This window comes from Papilio polytes, unplaced genomic scaffold (assembly GCF_000836215.1).
Source record: "Papilio polytes unplaced genomic scaffold, Ppol_1.0 DF824292.1, whole genome shotgun sequence".
Taxonomy (NCBI): domain Eukaryota; kingdom Metazoa; phylum Arthropoda; class Insecta; order Lepidoptera; family Papilionidae; genus Papilio; species Papilio polytes.
In genome coordinates, this window is record NW_013524912.1 from 136,664 (window position 1) to 161,512 (window position 24,849).

Genomic DNA, 24,849 nt, shown 5'->3' on the forward strand with positions numbered 1-24,849 from the left:
AGCATTTATAAAGTTCTTCAAACTTCATAAGATGTAGAAATAAATTAAACCTATAAAATATTATTAAAAGTGCATTGAACTCGATCGTTTGAGCTGTTGCTCTAAATACTTCGAACTTTTCAAAGTGAAAAGCGTTTAATAATTCATTCAGACGATTTAAAATCCTTGTTCGAAAGGAAACGAAAGGAGATTACGTCACTTGTCTTATACCTGTCTAAGGAAAGCCAAAATGTTAATTAAGTTTTTATTATATAAATTTTCACATCACTAGATATTCGAGGTCGTAATTACAAAAGAAATAATTTTACATGTTACTGTAATAGCAGTCCATCCACTTGCCCTTATCCCTTATGGAGGGTCGGCACAGTATGTGCTGCTCTTCCATACATCTCTATCAGCCGTCATATCTGAATCCACTCCTTTCTTAAGCATATCCTCTTTCACACAATCCATCCATACTTTCTTCGGTCTTCCTCTTCCTTTGTAGCCATCCACATTCAATCTTAACACTTTCTGGTTTATGTCCCCATCATTTCGTCGCATAACATGTCCATACCACGCTAACCTTTTGCTTATCTTTTACTGTAATAGCAGTAAAAGATGAAATTGAGCAGTGAAAACCGACAGTAATAAAATATATCCAACAGATAACAAAATCATGATAACAACGTAATTATCTTGTTACAATTTGCACCGCACGCGTTCAATGGACATCAGGATAATTGCCAATTTACCTGCGCGCCCTGTCATTATTTCATTAACATTCCGTCAGAAGTTGTCTATTATTTACTTTCTCACTATAAAGAGCAACTATACACGACAGCAAGTAGGCGTGCTGACGACAAACTAAGTCGCCGCTAAAAAAACTTGACTTTGAAGCTGTTAGCTTGAAGCTGTACGAGTTCAGGGACCTTATTTCTATTGGGTGTATTTGTATAAAGATGAATTAATTTCTGCATATGCTTATCCAATAAACAATAGAGAATAACACAAAACATGTAATCTAGAGGGACAGGCAGAAACTATGAACTTTATGTTGGCGCGGGCCTGGCACACATATCTCGCCTTCTATATTTTCACATATTTACGCCGGTTTTGTATGCTTATTACTGCGATGCGACAGTTTGATCGAATGATTATAGTTGACAATATTCTCCTTTAAGTGTACGATGTGTAAACACGTGTAGGTAATTATAATGGGCCAAATTTTCCATATGACCTCCAAAGTAACTCGGTATAGTTGAGTAAATGAGGAAACATTTTTTTCTTTTCACCTAGCGGAATGACGTTTCAATGTCGCACCGAAATGTTCAGAATATTGGAAAAATATTTAATTTGAACCAAGCGAGTTTTAAATCCCGCGAGATTGTTTTTTTTTTTCTCAAAAATGTTAAAAATATAATAAAAGGATACTACTGAACAATTGAATAACTTAACGAAACTTCTTATAGCTAAGTAATTCTCTGATGTATTAATGAAATGTAGTTTAATTTCATCCAAATGACGTCTGAAAAGTAAATAGGAGTTTCAAAATATTACTTACTCTTAACATTTTTACTTTAAACCCGAGACCTTTCACTCAATAACTTACAAGTTGCTTGATTGTTTTTTTATAAATAGTCTCAATAACAAAAATACTTATATCGTAGCCACACGCCGCGCGTCGTCGGCAATCACGGTACGCTTTACAACTTCCACCTATTAAATGCAAAGCCCATATAACTCTATACAGTTTATTAGAGATTTACGAGTTTCTCAGCGACATTATTACTTAGGGTTGTCACCAGAAGTTTACAAAAAAATTGTCTGTATTATTAACTAAAAATACTAGATGCACCTCAATATTTTTACCAACCCTGAAACATTTAAGAGAGACCACAAGTCAGTAACAAATCGTACACAAGCTTTGGAATTACATCATTAGTCATCGTTCGTTTGTTGTGAGCGCAATTCGGAACAATAAATAACAGAATAATGTTATTATATAGGTGTTGCGTTTTCACAGAGTCAATCAGTTAAAATGTTATTGGCCGATGTCCAACGGTAATAGTAAAGAGAAAAATAAGCCGAACGAATCCGTTTCGGTGCTAGCGTTGTTCCAGATACGTCCCGTAAGATAATACGTGGGCACAGAAATACATTATGCCACCGACTATTTGATGCACCGAACAGCTATATCGACTTGGACGAAACACCTTTAAAGTCAAGAAAAGTAAAAATAACATGTGAGGCCGGGGAGTTGATGACGTCGACCTGATGAATACTCGATTTAAACTATATTCCATTTCATTGGTGTTTAAAGTAAATTAGGTTCCTCGAACGTTGATAATTTGGAATTGATTTGATGTGCTGATTAAATTGAATTTCAAAGGGTCGTAACTCGAGCACTAATTGCCGACTTTCTTTTAATACGTGATTATTGTTAGGTTTTTAATGAGAATAATTAAGTCCAATTAGGTTGATTTGAGCAGAGGCGTAAATCCTTCCATCTTATTAAGACGTTGAGATTACAAAAGTTTATCGCAAGCATAAAGTAACGTAAAAATTCTTCAATTTTTTTTTTCATAAAATTAAAATATACCTTCTAATAATGGTAGAAGATTAATTCAATAATAATAGTACATTTTTTAATTGGCAATCTTTTTATAAAAGGATCAAGATTAGAATACAAGGAAAATGTGCTTTACAGAGTGTTCCAGAAAATGTATATTATTCTTAAAAGGGAACGTAATGATGTGATTGTATACGAGGAGATATTACTCAGGACATTATTGATCCAGTCCGATAAGCAACTATTTTAGAAATCTGTTACCCTGACCTCATGCTACCATATCCTATATGAAAACGTAACAATAAACTACCCGGAAAATCGCACAACCATCGTATTTCAAATTAATCTCTGTTGTTGTTAGCGAACTTATTAGACTACGAAATTAATTTGGAATTAAACAAGGTAGTTTGCAAATCAATCACCTGCCCCGTATACCAGCTGAATCTGGGCACGAAATTTATTGGATCTGTGAGACTTGATTAACCTTTAATTAATACTTCATTGTAATGAACTTCCATTATATTCGGATACAAGTTATTCCCGCGGGGTTTCATCCGCATGGAATTATAAAAATTTTTCATATTGTTTACATTTGTGAAATTTTCAATTCTAAATGTCAAAATGGCAAATGAAAATGAAAAATTATTTTTAGATAATTGCAACAAACTTTTAATTGCTAACCTAATTCACATTTTATTTAAACAGAATAAATACAATCTAAAATAACACAAACAGCAAATAACAACGTAGGCCTTTGCCATTGGATAACAATTACAGTTACCATGGCAACCTAGCTTTCTTGATGTCAGCTTGTAGTTTATGGTGCCTTTACCACATGAAGGTTTCTTCCTATTATTTACCCCTAAGTTTAATAGCGTGAAAGTATATAGCCTAAATCGTGTCGTAAGTGTAGGACTTTTTTATTAAAGAAAGAATTATACAGAAATATAAAGTGATTACAAACATTTTACGTCACGAAGTAGTGTGTACGCTTTATTATATTATAATAGTATAGAGTATAGATAGATTAAGATAGAATTTTGTAAAAATTAATTAGGTTGGATTAATAATTCAAAGGAAATAAAGGCCATGAAAGGGTTTTGTCCAATATTGGGCAGATAAAGGCCGATGATGATGATGATGGAAATAATAACTAAAAAAGTTTAAATACACAATGTACCTACTAATAGTCTTGTGTTATTAGGCAAATTAATACGTCTTTATTAAAAAAAAAATGTGGGATTAAGAATGAAATAAACGAGTTTTATGCGCTTATTTTATTACGGGCATTAATGGACGCCCCTTATTCCAAAGGAAAATATAACAATTACAATTGTTAAAGTAATCATTACTATATAAATAATTTGATAAAACACAGCTTGCTTACATTCAGTCATCGGAAGTTAGGGTTACGCTGAAAATGTTCTTCCACCGACCGATTTATCGTTGCCAATGCGTCAAAACATACGAGCAACATATCTACAAAACTTTATCATTCACGATGTATTTTCGTTTTAACTAAACATGTGGAATAAACTGCAACTACTTGCGTCTTATTCGAATACGCTATGGTATTACTTTCGTTGAAAAAAACAACAAAATTAAAGTAACGATTAAAACCATAAAATTTTATTATGAAGACGTAGATCGACGTTACGGGATGTAACGTACCGTTTTCCACAGCGAGTATTCATGCAGTCAGTACGTAATGATACGCGGAAACTATCTCAACGAGCCGCTCGATGCAAACGTTACACCGTGTAACATCGGTCAATACGCAGCGTACGTTTTTTAAAACGTATAGAAATGACGGGTCCATTTATCATCATCTAAGAACATATGACCGTTAGACGTCAGCACCGAGACAAATGGCAGTTGTAATGTTGAAAAACGGTTACGGGCAGAGCGTCTTCATAAAAGATACGATACGTTGCTATAAGCGCAGACTTCCACTAATGAATGTTGTATTAACACGTACTGCAGTCCCTGTTTTGCCAAAGAGAATGAAAGGGATACCGATATTTATCAATACCACTGTCACCCCAGTGGAGCTCTACGGCAATTGTGAAACGCCTTGGAATTCTCTAAGATGTTCGCACACCACATTAAATCTAGAATTTATTATTTCACGTCATAGTCGAATTAATAATAAACATCGTTTTATTTTTTAATTTTATGCTTTTAGATCACATTTCGGCGCGACCTCTAAAGGTTATTATTATCTTCATTCGGTTTATTGTAACAGCAAAAATTATTCAAACGAAAAATGAAATTATCATTTGTATAATATTAAATAGACAATACTATAATAAATAGTTAAAAGTCGTTATATATTTAATCTCCACGATTGAAATAGTTCGAGGCGACATATTTCAGTTGAAACAATTATGAGTTCCAAAGAAAATATCACAGCATTGCTGCCATTTTCACGTACTTCGCGGAATTATTTAAAAATTACTGCTTTCGATATCATGAAGTATCTATCTCATTACCTACCTACGAAAAAAATCATTTAAAATACATAAATAGTAATCAAATATGCTTACAATTCAAAATTATTGTCCCGTTAACAATTACACTCTAGTGTATTTGTTTTTATTTCTTTAAGAAAAAAACACCTTGGCCTCAGTTGTTGAAACTACACTTACGCCGAGACGTGCTACGGCTCATTGGTGTTAACCTGTTCAAAAATAATTTTTTTATTACCTAGTACCGCCAACAATTCCTAGTTTTTTTTTTTATCTGATTGGTGTCCGATTATGTTATAATATTGTCAATATTGCACCTAAACAAGTGAGTACAATAAAAGATTTGAAACAGTTCGCTGATTTCGAACTGTGTCGAGTCGGCGATTCTAATTCTATCGATCACGTGCGACGGAATCTAGAGACGGAAGTGGGTACGGCCAAGACAGCGCGGCAAGTGGCGGTGGCTAGCGAAACATTTTACCTCTATAAATATTCGCGCGCGACGGATCCCGTGATCGTGGAAAACTGAGTGCTGATTTTTATCGCCACTTTGCGACTACTGACGTATATTTATTTACTATCTGACGTAGCATAATTATCAATTTTAGGTCACGAAGTATAACTGTTATTTAACGTTTTTTATTCATAATAAATTACACACTCATTCACATTCACAGTAAACTAAAGATTATAGAAATTTTCAATAGGGAATTTATATTAACCTAATGTTGAAATTGCCAAAATTAATATCAAACTATCGACACAAGTAATACAATGCATATGACATGTCCAATTAATATGGTCGAAGATCATTTGTCGGCATGGCTCGTTTCACAAATGATATGAGATTAATTGTTCAGATAATCACGCCTCGATATATTCATTGACCGCAGCTCGGCCGCGGTGATATAGCGTATTGTTTCGCTTAATAAACATATGTATAAAATGACGCGGTACACCAATATCGAAATTACATAAAAAAATACTAATCGAGATTACGTATTATAACTGGATTACTCTATATTTTATTAGACTTTTACTAAAAATTAAGACAAATCTAAGGTACAATAAATATTAGCAAATAAGTTGATCCGTTTAAAAATGACCATATGCATTTTAACTCTAAAATTTTAAATGAAATCCATATAATAATGTTACAGACAATATCCTCAGTCAGACAATACGTGAAACGGTAAAGTTCATTGCATTGCTGACGCCCACACCTCGCGCTCTTCGCATTCTCACCGTATCAGGGAAAACGGAATGTACGCCTACGAATAAAGCGATATACGGATGAACGAATCTTGGATATTTACACTACATTTTCCACTGAATACTACGTAACTAATATACTACCTGATAATTGAGACGAAACTAAATTAACCTAGAATTTAATTAAAAACATTAATCATTTTTACTATATGTAACGTCCCTGGAGTTGAAAAACAACAAGAAAACTTTTTCTAGTTGTGTCTTGTAATTTCATCAATATTATAAATGAAACACTTTACATTGATAGATGTTTGTTATAATGTTACTATGTATCTACAGAACAACGCAACAGATATAACTGAGAACACATAAGACTGCTAATTAAGTTTTTTTTTTAATTCCGCACGTCACGTCACAATCATGGGCGACAATTTAAGTTAAATTATTGAGGTAAATTTTATGTTTGTGTAAATGTTATGGTTTTCAGACTAAACTATTTGTTGACTATTATATTTCTTTTTTACAATGACTCTTCATTCTTCCAAATAAATAGATCCTTTTAGGCTAAAGGAATTCTTAATGAAAATAAAGTAGTCGAGAAGATTTTCAGCCATTGTTCTTAAATAATCTTACTAATTATAAATTTAAACGTGCTAATTCTTACTGGCATTCCAAGAGTATCAAGTTTCCGGACCGTGTCAGAACATACATATGACTAAAGCAAATACATAATTTAAATGGGTTTCGTTTAGTAGTTTTGTTTTACTTTTTTAAAAATAACAGTTTAAAAGTATAGACTGAAATGTTCCAAACTAGATCACGTATGGGACATCGCTCCGTACTTACTGAGATAATGACTAGTCAAAACATTTAAAAAAAACACTTTTCCGCAATTACTAAAGTACGGGGTACTTCATACAACGCTTTGAATAAAATAAAGTTATATTTAGAGAGCAATTTTTTATCACAAATAATTAAAAGTATAAAGCAATAAGAATACTAATAAAGTTATAATGAACTTAGTAAACAGAATAATATCACTGACATTGTATCCTTCGTCGTGTGGAAGCTCATATTTAATTACAGGAATTTTTACCGTCTACTGTCAAAGGCGGTGGAGAATTTCTCTGTACTATGCTCTCGTAATATCGGGTGCATAATTGTTCTGTGAAGCTATGAAACGAAACTTGTCACATTTATTAATAAAAGGATTTCCTTTTAACATTTAATTCTCCACTTTTAGCTCAGATTACAAGACTTATGTCACTGATAAATGATCTATTTATTTATGCCATTAAAATTCATCTAGGATATGTTTTTGAGTTTTACAGTTTGGAATAGCAGACTAATCTGCCTTGATGAAAAACTTCCTACCAGTCCAAAGTACACCGACAGTGATTGCGAGGTAATAACTATTTATTAATAACTAATAGTGTTAGAACCTGAATTATTGTATATAATTAACAATAAAGATTTGCATCCTGAGCTGCCCCCTTGCGGAAGAAATGACTCGTTTCCGCGTGAACGCTCCCGCGCAGGGTTGACACTATATTAAAAATAATACTATATTTATGTTTTGTACTCAATGTTATAAGAGAAATGAAGACGATTTTTTTAAACACTATTTTACTTTTAAGTGTGTGTTTTAACTTAATTTAATAAACAGTACATACTATAAATTTAATCTCGAACGAGTCATGTCACAATGCTTAAATTCTTCTTACCTGAATTGTTGACTTGGCATTTTACCAATCACCGGTGTCATAATAATTTATCAGTGTTCCATTACGACATCTTTAATGAGACAATTATGACGCAATTAAAATAGCGTAATTAAACACTAGGCGTAATTAAACACTATCATTTAATTACATCAGTATGAGATGTTAATAAAATCTAAAATAGCATTGTATGAAAAAAAAACATTTACGAGCTATTTCACCTTAAGTACTAATGCATTTTGATTTTCATCCGTAAAATGAATTCGTTAATGTTTGAATGGGTTGAAAGATATTTTACAGCCCCCCTACCCCCTTACCGCCCACGGCACCGTGCCGGCCGTCGCGTCTCTGCGGCCAACGTGAGTTTGCACAAGCGCCCGGAAATTAAACAGAATTCGATACAAATCGCCCTCTCGGGTGCGGCGCTACTTTAATCCTCTTTAGTGTTTTGTTTAACACGATTAAAACGACACCATCGAAATTTGAAACTCAGGGGACATTATTTTTAATGCATTTTGCTGATTCTGTCAATTTTGTCTAGATATAAATATGTTGATCGAAAACATTTATTTTAAATGTTTTAGAAGACAATCGAGACGCGCGTAGATAAGAATCGTAGCTACATGTAATCTGCTATGTTCTAAAAGTGAGAAACTATTGCAGTGCCAACCCTACTTTAATTATGACGGAGATTAACACGAAATCGGTTATAAAAGAGCAAATAAAAAATGAAAAACATTTGTTGGTCGTATCAATTAGTAGTTTTTGATTACAGGGCTGGCAGTAAATAATGTATGTGTAAACTCGACTGTGGAACGAGCAATGCACGAGAAACAAACAGACGACATAACCTTGTTGTGTAGTTGTAGTTTTTTCTACGGACCTCGGCACGACCGTCGACGGTCGACGGTTAAAATACGCACTACGGTGCGTGATCTCCAAGGTCGAAGTACCTACATCGACAGTCTTTTACATTTGACGTAAAGAAAATTCTTTGTTTCATAAAATATTTATTAATAGAAACCAGAATATCTTATGATATTTATGACATAACTTTATTATAAAATAATATTGAACTAATCGTGATCGGTTTCTTTTTATATAAACGCACGGCTGATCTTAAGTTGCTAGACAAGAAACTTGTCAACGACGGACAAAATTGTTAAAGTCTAATGTATGAAATACCTGAGGACCGTTATTCAGGTCAGTATCTTATGGAGAGCTTGGCTTTTGTTTTTAATTAGCGTTCAGCCAGGGCTGAGAAAATTACTTCATTGCCAAAGCTGTGGCGGCAGTGTACGCGATTCTTTTACATTTAAAAGACAGGACTTGTCTAGCGCCCGCTTTTCCTTCTGTCAGATAAAAACGAACTATAAATGCTACGCTGATTGTAAACTCGTTTTGTGTTAGGGTGTAATATTTTTTTAACCATATCCGTTCATAAAAATTCAAACATCTTTTAATATAGTCAATACGATATGCGCTTGTATGATTGCTTGATGATTGTCATCATTATCTGAGCCCGTGAAAAGTGACAGATTTTATTTGATACAGCAACCTAGTCCGGCTCTCTATTGTCAAAGATAAGGTAATAACGATTTTGTCGTCGTAATATTCGATTTTCAATTCGGCATAATTGGCGCAGCGCGCGCCAGCGTCCAAACTTGACTCCATCGTTACAGAGGTCAATAAAGATCGGCGCCATAACACGTGATACGAATATTTGGGAATTAGAATTTATACGCAGTTACAAGAAAAAAAATCGTCAATGACTTACATATTTTTGTTACGAAGAAATTAATATCTTTACTTTTGTCTTTTCTATTAACGCGTTTATGTTCTTTTATCTATAAAATATTGGAGATGAATTACTAAGTAGATCGGGCTTTTCCTATGACGGTACACTTATAAAAAAGGGTAAATATTATTAACTTCCTAATTTAGTTTGAAAAAAAAAAACAGAAACACATTAAAGTTGTATACATACTCGTAGTATGAGCCGATTGCAACTAGTGATGACAAAAATTGATGTGATTCTAAGAGTTAAGAATAACTCAGTACGTTATTATAAACCGTGTTACTTCCAATTAGATACGTAGCGCAGCGAAAAGGATTTACTTACAAGTTGGCAGATTTAGCGACTGACTCTAATTTAATTAGAATGAAGTTGGTAAACGTGGGGACATGTCTAGTTATATTGCGCTAAGATTGCACGTTATTGTTGCAATAATAAAATAGGAACATCTTAGCTTAGTGGTTGGTGTACCTAGTTGTTGCGGCGGGGTTGTGGGGTTCGAAATTTAATTTTTAATGCTACGTCTGCGCGTCAAAATTTCTAAAAAATAAAGATAAAACTTACCAATAAAAACTACTTATTAATAATAATACGATGTATGAGCGACGCTTACCTGCAAAATGTTAAAATATATTATTAATGTAATAAATTTGTTTCAATTATAATCGCCTGTTCATTTCTGATAAAAGTCGTAGCGTTTTCAATATCGTTTCACAAATTAAATTGAATTTATCTTTGCATTTTTAAAGGAGTATTAATCAATTAATATCCTTTAAAATATGGAAACACATGTGTGGGGTTTACGTTAATTATGTAAAAATGAGCATAAAAACACTAACAGTGGTAGAGCCCGCTTTAACATCTTCGCACGAATGGGTCGGCTCGCCCGATGCAATATCACGACCACAAAGAAGACAAGCGTGAAGTGGAAGCAATTCCGCGTTTCGTCTGATGAGTGTGGTGCCGGAGGCCTAATTTTAGTTCCTTACCCATTCCAACCTATTTCTTATAAAAGAGGATTGGATTGGAAATGAAAGGATTGAGTGGATTTGACGGTGGAAGAGACGCATAGGAAGGGGAAATATCCTCTTTATGTGTGTCTCCTCCTCCATCGTATAAGGGTAGGCAACGCATCTGCAATTGCGGGTGTCTATGGGCAGCGGTCCCTTTGCCATTTTGTTGGCCGCTTGTTCGTTTGCCACCTTATTGTATAAAAAAAGGAAATTAGACATATAATGTTCAGCAATATCATTACGCCACTCGCTGTGCCGCCGGGAGCCCGACCAGCGTCAAGCGGTCTATCACAACCCCCTGTTCTCTCCATCGTTCCCCTCTGCGACTCACCGACGATATTTAAATTAGGCCCTGAATTAGCATAATATGAAACGCGGATCATCCCGAAAATCCACCCCTAAACCTTATCCCATCGCAACAGAGTCGAGTTTCGCAAGTATCAACAATGTTCACTGCCGATTTAATGCTTCAATATCGGGTACGCAGCCGATGGTAGCAAAACTCTGATGTAATATAATTAAGTGGGCAATTCGCTCGAATGTGGTCGACGCTGACACCCTACGATAAAAAAAAAACATTGATACGCTGAATAACATAAATCTTTGATTACTTATGTAAAAATGACCAACGAAAGATCTCGAAGTCGTAATTACACGACAGAAGGAACGATGTCGAGCTAAAAGAGCGACTTACTTCGAGTCGGATCAACGTTTAAAAGACGGTGGAGATGCCCGTTCAGGGGGCGGAATGTGAAGGAGCGCCCACCCCAGACCTCGGCCTGACCTACAAATGTTGCGCCGACCAAATAACGCCGGCGGGACCGAGCAAGTTGCGTTTTAGTCTTCACATCGACAAAAGTGCGTTCGCTTACCCCGACTTTACTAAAGATTTGCTTGAAAATAATACTTCTTTTCTATATAATTTTCTTTTAAAAGGGCGGTATAGTAGAAATAGTTGAATAACAATGTACATGAAGGCATTTGTGACAGGAAACATTATTTTTTACGAGAGTTTCGATTGATTTTGTTAGCACAACGTAGTGTGAGCTTCCCCTTTCTGTTCGTGGCTCCCTTCTCCCCGGCTGCCCTCACCCCCAGACAGCACTGCGCCTTAGTAGAAAACTGCGTGACGCACACACGTATCATTCCGTTCCTTAACATCACATGCGACAGTTTTATGACTACCCGTGCTTTGGCTGAATTGAATTTTTTCCAAGCTGAAGCCAAGCATAACTAAGCTTAAGGTCACAAGAATTAAGTTGTTTTAATTAGTTGGTCTGATTTTTACGGCTTAGGTGCCGCATTAGTGATGTTTCTTTTCAAATAATTTATGCAAATAAACCTTTTGTCAGTATACATCTTACTAATATCTTATCTTACTATTTTACTTCTAATTAATATTATAAATGCGTAAGTTTAGATAGATGGATGGATAGATGTTTGTTAGAGTTTGTAGCCTAAACGGTTTAACCGATTTCGAGGAGATTTGGTACAGATGTAAAAGATCATCTGGAAGAACACTCTTTTGTTATTTTTTAAATCCCAAGCGGACGGAGTCGCGGGCGTAAGTGAGTGATTCAATATTTATTTATTTACACTATAGACCCAAATGTAAAAAGTAACAACAATAAATTCATGATAATTAAATTATTACTTTCAATGACATACGTATCTTGTGTCAGAAATCATACTATTATAATAATATTATAAATGTGAAAGTTTACATGGATGGATGTTTGTTAGAGTTTGTAGCCTAAACAGCTGAACGGATTTCGATGAAATTTAGTATAGATGTAGAGGATAATCTGGAAGAACACATAGGCTATTCACTTTTATTTTTTTCAATACCACGCGGACGGAGACGCGGGCGAAAGCTAGTATTCAATAAAACATCAAAATATCTAATGGCAATTGATACTTATCTTATAATTGTAAGAGCTTTGTATTAATGAAGGCACCTTATAATATTAAACAGCTAAGGTTTCGTAATAAATACTATTTATAACATTTTATGTTCTGCAATTTGCAGTTCATATTAGCGTCGTCAAACATTTGTGGTGAATAGTCCTGACTTTAATAAAACACCGGCCATTGAGAGAAACTGGCACTTTACCAACATTTAGCAGACCTACAAACTGGGACAAGTTACTCTATCGAACGCTACCGGCGCAAACAAAGTCTATTTTGTGTTACTAACTTTACTAAAAGAACATTGTTCTATACATATTTTTGTGACGTTAGACCAAATCAACTTAGATGATGTCATAGGTAACATTTGATTAAAAGGAGGATTTTTTCTTTGTAGGAATATTTCGCAGTTACTAAGGCACTAGCCAGATCGTAGCTCTCACAAAATCAAATATCCTACTACCTTCCGAATCCTATGTATAATACACTGTAAGTTTCGTATAACTTCTAAGATTATTGCTGGTTAGATCTGTATTATTTATTAAATTCCTACATTGCTTCGACTCTTAATCTAAAAAAGATAACGCCTGCCAAAGTTTGTGTAGAGTTCGCGTGTACGACTACGGTCGATACGAATGCGTTGCCGTATACAAATCTTCCTTATGAATTATACATACACGCATGTGTATTACTAAATATACAAAAAATTACAACGCCTTCAGTTGGTTTATATTATAACGAATTCTGTTTCCAATTGTTATTTGGAAATCTGAAACTTTTGTGGTTATTATGTTCTACGATTCTAAATGTGTTACTTACTTTTTACGCTGTCGTGTTACTACATTTGTCATGCAAATTATAATTAATATTGATGATAGTAAAATTAATTCGAAGTATTTACTTTTAATGGCAATCATGACATAGTTTAAATAAAGTGGATAAAGCAGGATTAAAAAAGATGAGTTTATTTCGCATGCTTTGTTTAGAATATAGGTTTACATATTTATGAAGTCTACCCTTTTCAGATTTTTGCAAAGAAAAAATCTCTTTATATTTACAACGTACGAAGCGGCGTATAATTCTAAAGCAGTTACTTCGCAAGCTTGCACAGATTTGCATTTTTCAGACATTTTCTAAGGAACATTTCGCTTTCGAGATTAGTGTCCCAATTATAAATCAAACTGAATTCTTTAGTTTATAACTTCTTTCATTACTCTGAAGAAATATACGGTATGCGAATAAACTAAAAACCAAGATCAGTACCAGTAAATCATCGACAACCTTAAAATATATTGTGTCGTTACTAAAAATAGTGGCGTCAGATGCGATGTCTTCCACATGGCAACTATGCCAAAACCAATTCTAACGTGTAGGCACACCATACTTGGTCAACTTTTTTCAGGACAAATACAAATTCGGACATTATCAAGGATTTTATTACATTAAGCCCGTTTATATGAATAACTGATGTCACTTTCATCTAATTGTAGTTAGCTACGCAAAATAATGGACTATTGATTATCGTCGATTGCAACGCGACAGTTTAGATAGATGGATGTTTTTTAGAGTTAAAGTCTAATCTGTTTAAGTGATTTCGATAATCAGCATAGGTGTAAAACATAGTCTGGAAGTACACATTGGATACTATTTTTTTTAAATCGCGCTAACCAAGTTGCGGCCGATATCTAGTTTCCCATAAAATTGGTAATCGTTTGGTTACTCTTTAGGTGAATGTCGCCACAGCATGAGTTCGCTCAAAGCGTGCGCGTACTGACAACTTGTCACTCCACTGCTACAAGCAATTATTAATAGACGACATGACCAGGTCCATGGCGACTGATTTAAAACTTTTGTTAGCTCGTTAACCGTTTGTTATTTTTGTATATTCCCCAGAGAATTAAACTCAATGATATCTAAGGTATGACCATGGACAAATCAGAAAACTATTGTTTATTAAATTCCGATTGCATGATACACTAGAGGCACATTTAAAATCATTTAAGATACTTAATAAAATACACGGAACAACGGGATGTTTAGTAATAATACTCGAATCTTGATATTTGCCAACTAAGTTATTTACTTTCAAACATTCAGTTTGAACATATAACTTAATATACCAGACGATGTCGACAGCGAGGGGCAGCGAATGACGTCATATGTCAAGCCAAAAACTTTCAGCGTAAAATATTGTGCATGTCGAATACACTGTGTGACTAATGTGGTTAGACGACATAATATACTATGGAATAACACAACTGTTTGTCAATCGTATTCGTTAAAACGGACACGAAGGTAATAAAACTTTCAAAGGATGTTACTTGCACTGTATATCGCTTTTGTTAAAGATGTCTAGGTAATTTAACTGATGTGAGGTACATCCCTTATCGATACTGCCACACATTTTTGCAGTTTTATTAAACGTTTTTCAAAATTATACTATCTAAACATTTTATCTGTCATCAAAGTCCACTCATTTAGGAACATAAAAAGTACAAACAACGCTGATTTATATTGTAAAGAATATTTGTAAACAGTAAAGTTTATAAATATGTTCGCGTAGCTTCGACGATATTCGACATGCAAAAGAAAGTTCGAGAACTCTTTTAATAACTGCCTCGTGCGATGTCGAGTTTGAATTGCTTTGTGAAATAAAACGTTGCTTGAAATTAATAACAGAGATTAAAGTTTAGCAATTCATTCTGTGATAGGAAAAGTTCTTATATACAGGGTGATTCTTAACGGACGGATCTGTGGCCTTGTGGAGTAGAGGACCTCAACAGCTATCGTTTAAGCACAAAGGTTTAATGAAAAGAATTAATAATTTATCTTTTTCGACTTCTTTGGAGATTTTGATTGTCATATGTTTTGAATAAAAATTACACGAGATTGTTGCCCTCAACTATTTAAAATCGTTCTTTTTGCATGAAAAACAAAAGAAAGGCGAAAGTTTTTTTCTGGTTTCTTCTAAGTATAAGCATGGATGCAGTTTTGAAAAAACTTGTAGGAAAAAAGTGATACCATGAAAATGTTAAATTTTAGTTTTTACAAACAAAACTTTTTCTTAAACCAATTACAGTACTCTGTTTGCGTTTTGAAGTAATCGAAAAAACCCGATAAAAATCGTTACGAATGTTCAATGTTCAATGTTTTCATTTTTTTTCCGAATGACGGGAAATTTTATTGCGAACATGTTTGCCCGTTCACATATGAATTTCTGTAACCTAAGGCCGCTATAAACTGCTTCAAATAGTCAATGCCGATAGTTTAAATCGGTTACTATTTCGATATTGTCATTTAAAGGTTGCCATAGACGGAATAATGAATGAAACGAACTTTCAAACGGTCCGTGTTTGGCGGCTCTACACACGTTGATTGATATAGCAATTTGTGGCATTCAATTCGTATTCTCCTCTAGTTATGAAAAAGTTGCACTCATAGAAAATACGCGTTTTAAGCACTTTACTAGATTAATGTATAATGTAAATCTGTAACGTAACTAACTCCCGCAGAGATTCGCATGTAGCTGAAAATTAGTAGAAACGTTCAAACTATTATATGTGGATTCTGAATAGCGAATTATTCTACAGGCATGTGCAAATTTATTAAACTTAATACATCTGATTGATCAAGGCACAGTCCAAACCAAAGGGACATTTTAACACAAAGCGTCAAAGTGACACGAAATAAATCCATCGAAAGTTCGGCCCGGCTATCCGATCAATGTCGGACTTCAACATTTTTCGGAAGCCTGAATGGTGAACGACAGAGAATAGATTACTATTTTCAAATTAAATTTTTTGGCCCAAATTTTTAAAGCTTGAAATAACTATTTCCATTGAAAGATATTGACCAGTTATTTGAAATAGGACCAACTATAGATTGTAAACAAAAACAGGTCATAATTATTTTTTTTAGTTCGCTTCGACGTAAAACGGTATGGTATTTTTACATACCTATATCTAACATAAAGAGGAAAACTTTGTTTGTTTGATTGTAATGAATAGACACAAAAAATACTGGGCCGATTTTAAAAAAGTTAGAAAGGTAATTCATCTGTGAGTAACATAGGCTACATCTTTTCACTTCTTTTATATTATTTTTAAATTTGACGCGGACGGAGTCGCGGGCAAAAGCTAGTTATTAAATAAAACTGCAAATACGCATCTTCAGACCTAGATTGCTAACTTAGAAAACACTGCAAACTATTGCAACTTAGTTATGCTATAACATTCAAGGCACTAATTTGTATGAAAACATCTAAGATTTCTTTCAACTACTGACACAGTCACAATATTGTGTACATATAAATAATATATAATGTTACAATATTAAGGAGATATCAATATTTATTAATATTTACATTACTAGAACATTGATACAAATGTTTACTTTAACTTATTTACTTTCTTTATTGCTCACTTGTGTACGTTCACAACGGATGTATTCATACGCATAGACGAAACATTGTATTATTTAAATCGAATATGAGTCTATTATTTCTGAGTGATAGTAACACGTAACACCGGCTGCCTCAACAGTTCCAAGTACCAACTGTTTATTTGGGTAAGCACAGATAAAGATATTGTATGCTTCATAATATTCTATATTACCATTGTAAAGAGGAAAGATCTGAAATTTGTATGTATTGAAATAACTCAAAATCTAACAACCCGAAATTAGGTAATGTAAGAATCAGCTCTAATATGTTAATTTAAATATAAAATTAATTGAGAGATCTATTAATTTAAATGTAGTTAAAAGTTGTCTTCGCTTTAGTAAAATTCAAGTAGGATTAAAGTTGTGCAAGTATTGTGAAGAGGTCGCAGCCGCTCCGTGCTCGGGTAATTGAGTTAGCGCTCCGGCGACGGACGGTCCGGACACCGCTGCATACTGCAGTTGTAGGTAGACATCAACACTCCACTCCCGACTAACGCAGATTGTCTTTAACGACTTAGAAAGCAATTAACTATAGTCAATCTCTGCTTTATTATCCGACCTATCTACGACTCTACATAATGCTTATTAATATAATAGACTCCTACCTTGTGGCAAACGGTTTAACAAAATATATTTCTTAATAAGGGTTTATTTATCATATAAATTATCAATAATAAAAGGTTATAAGGTTATTTAGAAAAAACTAATCGACAGATAGAAAACATACTAATATCAAAAATCCAAATTAAAAATATACGCGACATCAAATTACAAAAATGTCTGAGAAATATGAAAGAATGACTGTTATACATATATATTAATTAAATACGTTAGTATATCAAAGATATTCGATTTCGGAATAATTCAGCAGTAGGTTTACTTTCAAATAGTAATCGTAAATAGATAAGCAACTGTGCAAAGCTGGTCAACATTTTGTAATTTGATATGTTTAATGACACCAGAGTGTCAAGGGAAGGTAAGTAAATCACTTACCATCAAGCGAACGTCCCCCTCTTCGCTTGGTCATAACACCATCGTAATTGTATCCTGTAAAATTACAATTCAATTGTAATTTATTGCATTTTCAACAACACTGATTTATTAAACTTATTAACTAATAAACCGTTAACTTTACAGAATTACCTAACATTTGTAAAGTAAGCTTTTGCCTGACGCTTTCGTATTTCTAACTTATAGAAAAGTAAACAAAAGTTGCGTTATAATAAAAATAAAAACAAGAAATTCATCAGTTATCGTAATCATATCAGTTAAATATTTAATTATTATAGAAAATCCGTATTTGCTTAATAAAGGATTTAAATCCTTTCTAAGTTAGCAACAACAGATGTATATAATCGCATTAGGCAGAGCTCCGGAGTGTTGGATGTTCAACGAGCTGATTATTGCCCTTGTTGGCTTCTTGCTGCTCGTCCACGGTGGCCGTTGTACTCTTAAGCCGATGCAGATTTTCTATATCACGCTGGTAAGTAAAATAAGCCAACTTGAAGGTATTCTTAATGAACCCCGAGATTACGTTATCGAAGCTCCTCTCCTTCGTTACAAAAGTTTTTTACAGAATGCGTGTTTTGTATAACTACTGGATATTCAAAAACTAATTAAAAATTAGAAAATTATCTCTTTACATACTAGTTTGTATAAAAATGAACGGTACAAATACTAGCTAATGTCCAGTGGAGCTTAGTTTAAAACTTAAATTAAACATAAGTTACACTCAAAGACTTGCAGGATGGTAAAACTTTTAGATAAATATCAAACTGTAATTAAACGTTAAAGAAGTTACACGATAAGAAAAACTTAAGGTCTTCAGACTAATCGATAGACGGTAGTCTACGTTTAAATGACGTCACCGAAGATAGGAACCGCTTGTTTGATCTGAACTCCACTCAAAAGTTAATACCAACTTTAATAATGTTTATAGGCGGATAATCGCAAACTAAGTCTTTCAACTGATGAAACACCAATATAACAGCATATCGCTATCTCTATTTTACAAAGAGAATGAGGGGGATGAAAATATGTATCAGAAAATACAACGTTATAAGCTGATTTTTGTTTATTTTAAGAAAATAAGACAATTGCTCTTGAGTTTACAAGAGAGTGCTCAAACATTATAAGCTTGTACGTAGCAATAACAACAAACTCCTTGAATATAAAATAGAATTTTTAATATCTCCGTTAATATTAAGTGCACGCTTCCAGGAACGGGAGTCTAGAGTGCTATGAAATAATTCCCTTCAACAAGCTAATTTAGTACAGACATAAGTAATTTCAAAAGCAATTTTACATATTCTACGTTTAACGATTAGCGATCTGTTTCATACTTGAAACGTCACACTCACGTCTTACCTAGTTTCTTCTTTGTAATATGATTTTAGAACCTTGCTCAATTTCATTTTAGAAAAGAATAATCAAAATAAGGAGTTTGAAGAATTTAATCTATACTAATATTATAAAGAAGAAAACTTTGATTGTAATGAAATAACTCAAAAACTACTGGGCCGATTTCAAAAAAAACTTCGTCATTAAAAAGCTACGTTGTCAGCGAGTAATGTAGGCTATGTGTTACATTATTTTATAATTTCACGCGGACGGAGTCGCGGGGGAAAGCCAGTAAGATATAAATCATAGCGTCTTCATTTATCAAACCCTTATTTAGATTTATCGTTTTAATTGAACGAATACGTTATATTTAACTATTAAACATGTTACGTAAATCTTAAGGCAATAACATTTAGAGCTGCATTAATTTCCTGTCAGTGGTGATGCAGACGTTATAAACCAGTTGCCATTGCCTCGTTAAATCTTAACTGCTTATTCCAAATCCGACCGGCCTTCGCCAGACAAACGGGTATGACTTGCGAACATCCCAAAATGCATCAGACATATAACTTTATAGGCATTCGTATCTTACTTGTATTTTACTCAACAAACATCTTTGTGAACTCACAAATTTTAATTTAAAGAAGAAATACAATAACTGTTTTTCATATGAACATACATCAAAATATTGGAACGTTGAATTTGAAATAGTGTATATTATCACTTTATCAACTATAGCTTTCGCCCGCGACTCCGTCCGCGTGAAATTAAAAAAATAGTATAAAACTTAGCCTATGTTACTCACTGATAATGTAGCTTTTTAATGGTGATAGTATATTTAAAATCGGCCAAGTAGTTTTTGGATTACTTCGTTACAATCAAACAAACAAAGTTTTCCTATTTACAAGATTATTTATGTTTAAGTATGTGGAAAATTTCACAATAATTTGCCAAGTCATTAAGTCATTAGAGCGTAACAAAAAATAATTAACATACTAATATTTTAAATGTATCGTTTCGATTATTAATGTAGAACGTTTTAATCGGGATATGAGTGAGAAATCCTGGTTTACCATCGAGCATGTAAGATATCAAATACCAATCGTATTATCCTCTAGAACTTGCTAGAATTATTTATTAGTTTACTTCAATTCATATCTTGTTAACTCGACCAACTTGTGGTGTAATCGTTGCAATTATAAAACCTGTTTAAACTTTTTTATAACACTATCATAAATTGTGTTTATCAATCTCTAAAAGATGACCTCCATCTACCTTATCAATGTCTCCGTTTTATAACACAGTTTAGAAACGTCTTCCTGATTGCAGCCGTCTAAAGATTTCCAGTAATAGATTTAAGCCTATTATTTTGCGGAAAGTTTATGACGTAACGTTGAAAAAGCGAATATGTGCGGTATAAACTTAAAGCGCATACACCGTTAACTAAATTATCACACAACTGTAGTGCGATTGTCGATCACTTCGCAGCCAATTCAATTGTTTAGTTGCACAACTAAAAATCGAGTAGTGCGAAAACCTCCCTATAAGCTCATAGAAATCAAAGCGCGACTAAACAGTTGTGCGATAGTTTAGTTTGGGTTAGCGCACATTCTAAATGTAGCAATCTCTGCGTTACTCGTTGTTTTAATAATGAGAATATACAGTTTTTATAGCGAAAAAATCTCAAACATATAGCGCACTCAAATGTGACGACTCCTGACATTTTTCTCTTATCAGACCACTTGCGCCTTCGGGGAAATAGTGACGAATTGTGCGGACCTATCTGCAACCGAAGAGTTATATGAATTGCTTCCCACCATAGACACGCTCGGGCAAACTTCTGAGAATTCATTTCAATCAAGAACACGAGAAGAAATCGCAATGTCATTATCAACTTGCATACTCGTTTGCTACAAAAAAATAGGTATTGTGTTGTTTTTGTTGATTATAAACGGCACGTTTCCACTGCCATAGGATGTACAAAAAACACCTAAGTTTGCTTTTACAAAGATCTTGCTTGAGGATAACAATGTTTTTCTACAGATTAGTGTTAACAGTTAAACTATAGTAAGGTAGTCTTTTAACGAGATAGTATCAGTTTTCGAGATAGCAATGGTGCTGTGTGAAGGACTTGTTACGACCAAACGGTCACTACTGGCGCTGCCGAAAGCCGGTCCATGCCGGTTGCCAATTTAGGCTAAACGTTCACTGCCGCACAATCAAGTCACACACGTGTGCTAACGAAAGAGAAAACTGGAAATGGTTTTATGTTCAAATTTATTTTGTATCTGCGTCGTGAATCGTGAATTGTATGAGCTTTTTTAGATAACTTATGTGTCACATTATATCTAAAACTATATAATAAACATTTTAAGACTTTAAAGATAGATTATTTTTATGTTAGAAATGAAACTTTTAACTACAGTAACATAGAAGTCATACACATAACTTTTCAGCTATCAGATGTAGGACGTGTGGCGACTCCAGAGACCTTACACGTTTTGTAACGAGAAAATTAGGTGTTAGTGTATCGGAGCGGAAGCGAGTGAAATTGGAAAACCGTCTCAAGGCGACGTTAAAGTTGCTGTAGCGCCGGCGACGTCAGCGTACCGCGGCTTCCGACCTTTGATCTCTACCAACTTCTACACAACTTCCTACGCTTTGATTTTTTTAGTATTTCACCTTTATATATTTAAAACAGTTAAGTTTTTAACATCAGATTTAAAACAAAATACGTCACTTATACATTAAATTTGCTATCGCAAATCATAGAGGGATGTTTGAAATAAGTAAAATGATAGACATCTTCAACACATATCCATGAACTAATATGATAAGTAGTTTTATAAGTAGGCAGCATTACTAATCTAAACCGTCATAAGCATTTTTCCATACACTGGTATGGAGTGATTTAGTATTCGTTTCGTTAAGCAGTTCGTACACAAGGCTGCGAAAATCTGCAATTTTAGTCTTTAAGCGATTTACGTGAAGCAATCTTGTGTACATGCAGCCTAAGAATTATACGGGCGATGCAACTTGCTAATGACATTTGTGCGATATCCACTGCAGAGGACGTTTCAGTATGATTAAAGTATCGGATACTAAGGGGCGTTGTAAATTGTCGGATGTAGTCTAGGATCTGACCGAGGTCGGACTGTCGATCACTTACTGACAACACGACCTCCAATTAGCCAACAACGATTTGTATCAGTTTTACACGAGGACGGAACAGGAACACAGAGCAATAAGACAGTGTTGCTATTGTTTGAATGAATATTTAATATCAAAACCTTTTGTGGAAAAGAACCTCCTTTCTATACCCCATATATATTATAGCATAGCATTACGTGACACGAATTTCAGGGCTGCTTTTATATTAAAATATCATTATAAAACGGTTGAATTTATTCAAAACTACCCCTGCATTTAAATGAGTGGGGACATTTTATTTCATAGTAGCCTCGCACCTTATTAACAGGTAAATTGGGCATGAATAGACGAGCTCGGGCGAGTAAATAAATAGATAAATACGGAGTACTTAAATTTTCAGTACTTAATGTTATAAATTTTATCTGCTAATAATCTGCGATTTTAATTCTTACATTTAACAGTGTTTTTGTATGTTTTTCGTAACATTTTGCGGTATGTAAAAGTTGTTCACTTGTATACTTTGTTGAAGATATTTACGGAAAGTTTTTTACGTCCATAAAAAGTTTGTTGTAAATGTTCTTCAAAGGATGTAACTTTATTTTATTTCTAACAATTGTGATAGTCTGGAAGAAATGATGTCGAAAAAATCCTACACTTATTAAGATGTCACGTTGTTAAGTTCTTTGAATGTTCTAACATACCTTCCTACACCCCCGAAGTATTCTTCATTTTCAATACGCAAAATGCATATTACACAATAAAGTTATAAATACAGAACATTTTTAATACGCCGCCTGCTTAGTTACGTTAATCTCTTTTAATTTTGAACAAACGAATTTACAAAATAATATGAAATAAAAAAATAAACGAAATAATGTAAGGACATATTTAATACATGATTTGGGCTCAAACGATAGGTAATGAGGTCCTCTACAGCCACAAAGCTTTTGATCCGTCCGTTAAGAATCACCCTGTATAAGTAAAATAGTAACAACACGAGCGAATTCTATATGAAATTGTAGTTTTTTTGCATTTTGATTGGACCCCATGAAGATTTATAATAGTGTTGTAGAAATCCTATTATACGAACTTTTCTTACGAGCATTTCTATGTTAATGATTAAATACTTTGGTGAACTTTCTATAAGATCTGTCGCTCGCATTCTTTGAAACAAAAAATGAAAAAGAAGTCGGAAACAATTAAGAGTCCGTGCAACCTTCTCAGCATTTCTTAACTGTTATAAAAGAAAATATCTATTTTTCACGATATTTACAGACTACTCGTATATCTTACTAATATTATAATTGTGAAAGTTTAGATGACGGATGTTTGTTAGAGTTTGTAGCCTAAACGGCTGAAGGGATCTCGATGAAAATTGGATAGATATGAAGGATAGGAAGAACACACAGGCTACATACTTTTGTTATTTTTTTTACAGCGCGGGCAAAAGCTAGTATTTTAATAAGGTTTATCGAAGGAAAGTAAGATCTTTGTTCATTATTCGTAATTTACTAAATCAATTATAGAGAATGGATTCTTAAAAAACGCGATAGACATAGATTTCACAGAAATAATATAATATAATATGATATAATAAATAAAATTTCTTCGTCTACTCCCGCGACTTGGTTTTGAGAAATATCTCATAATGTTAGTAAAACTTCAGGTTGCTTGTTATCGTGAATTGCAATTTAACTTTATCTTCGTAAAAGTATCGGATTTTGCTGACGCAAAAAATAGCAACCAGAGTTTCAGGTAGATAGCATGTTCTGGAGACCCGGGTAACATTTTTCTTAGTAACAACCATGTTAAATTAAAAACCTAGCAAGTACTACATTTCTTATTATATTTAAATTTTATTACGAACTTCTATACTCTACATATCATACATATCTTGCTAATATTATAAATGCGGAAGTTTAGATGGATGGGTGTTTGCAAGAGTTTGTAGCCGAAACGGGTGAACGGATCTCGATGAAATTTGGCATAGACATATAGGATAGCATGGAACCACACATAGGCTACTCACTTTTGTGTTCTTTAATTCCACACGGACGGAGTCGCGGCCGAAAGCTAGTACGACATAAAGTAAAGGAATAATGATGGTTGAATTTTAAGAAAATAAGTATTTTCTGCAGTAAAAGGTATTGAATTTTTTTTTTAACTATTTTCCAGACTGACTTTCTCATCGTATATTCGATGGACCCGAAACACATTCGCGAAAACCGTTTTGTCGGGAACAAAACTAAAA

General features: G+C 33.8%; 1 protein-coding gene across 8 annotated transcripts in view; it reads right to left on the bottom strand.

Annotated features, from left to right (window-relative positions):
• Positions 1-18,151, bottom strand: part of LOC106103312 (hepatic leukemia factor) — an 81,355-nt gene extending 63,204 nt beyond the window's left edge. For 7 of the 8 annotated variants that reach the window (XM_013283103.1, XM_013283087.1, XM_013283057.1 and 4 more), the window contains exon 1: positions 18,102-18,151. In XM_013283103.1, the coding sequence (XP_013138557.1) occupies positions 18,102-18,135 (34 nt within the window). In that variant the 5' untranslated portion in view covers positions 18,136-18,151. The remainder of the gene's footprint in view (positions 1-18,101) is intronic. The other variant, XM_013283071.1, reaches the window with a different exon arrangement.
• Between the last annotated feature and the right edge of the window lie 6,698 nt (positions 18,152-24,849).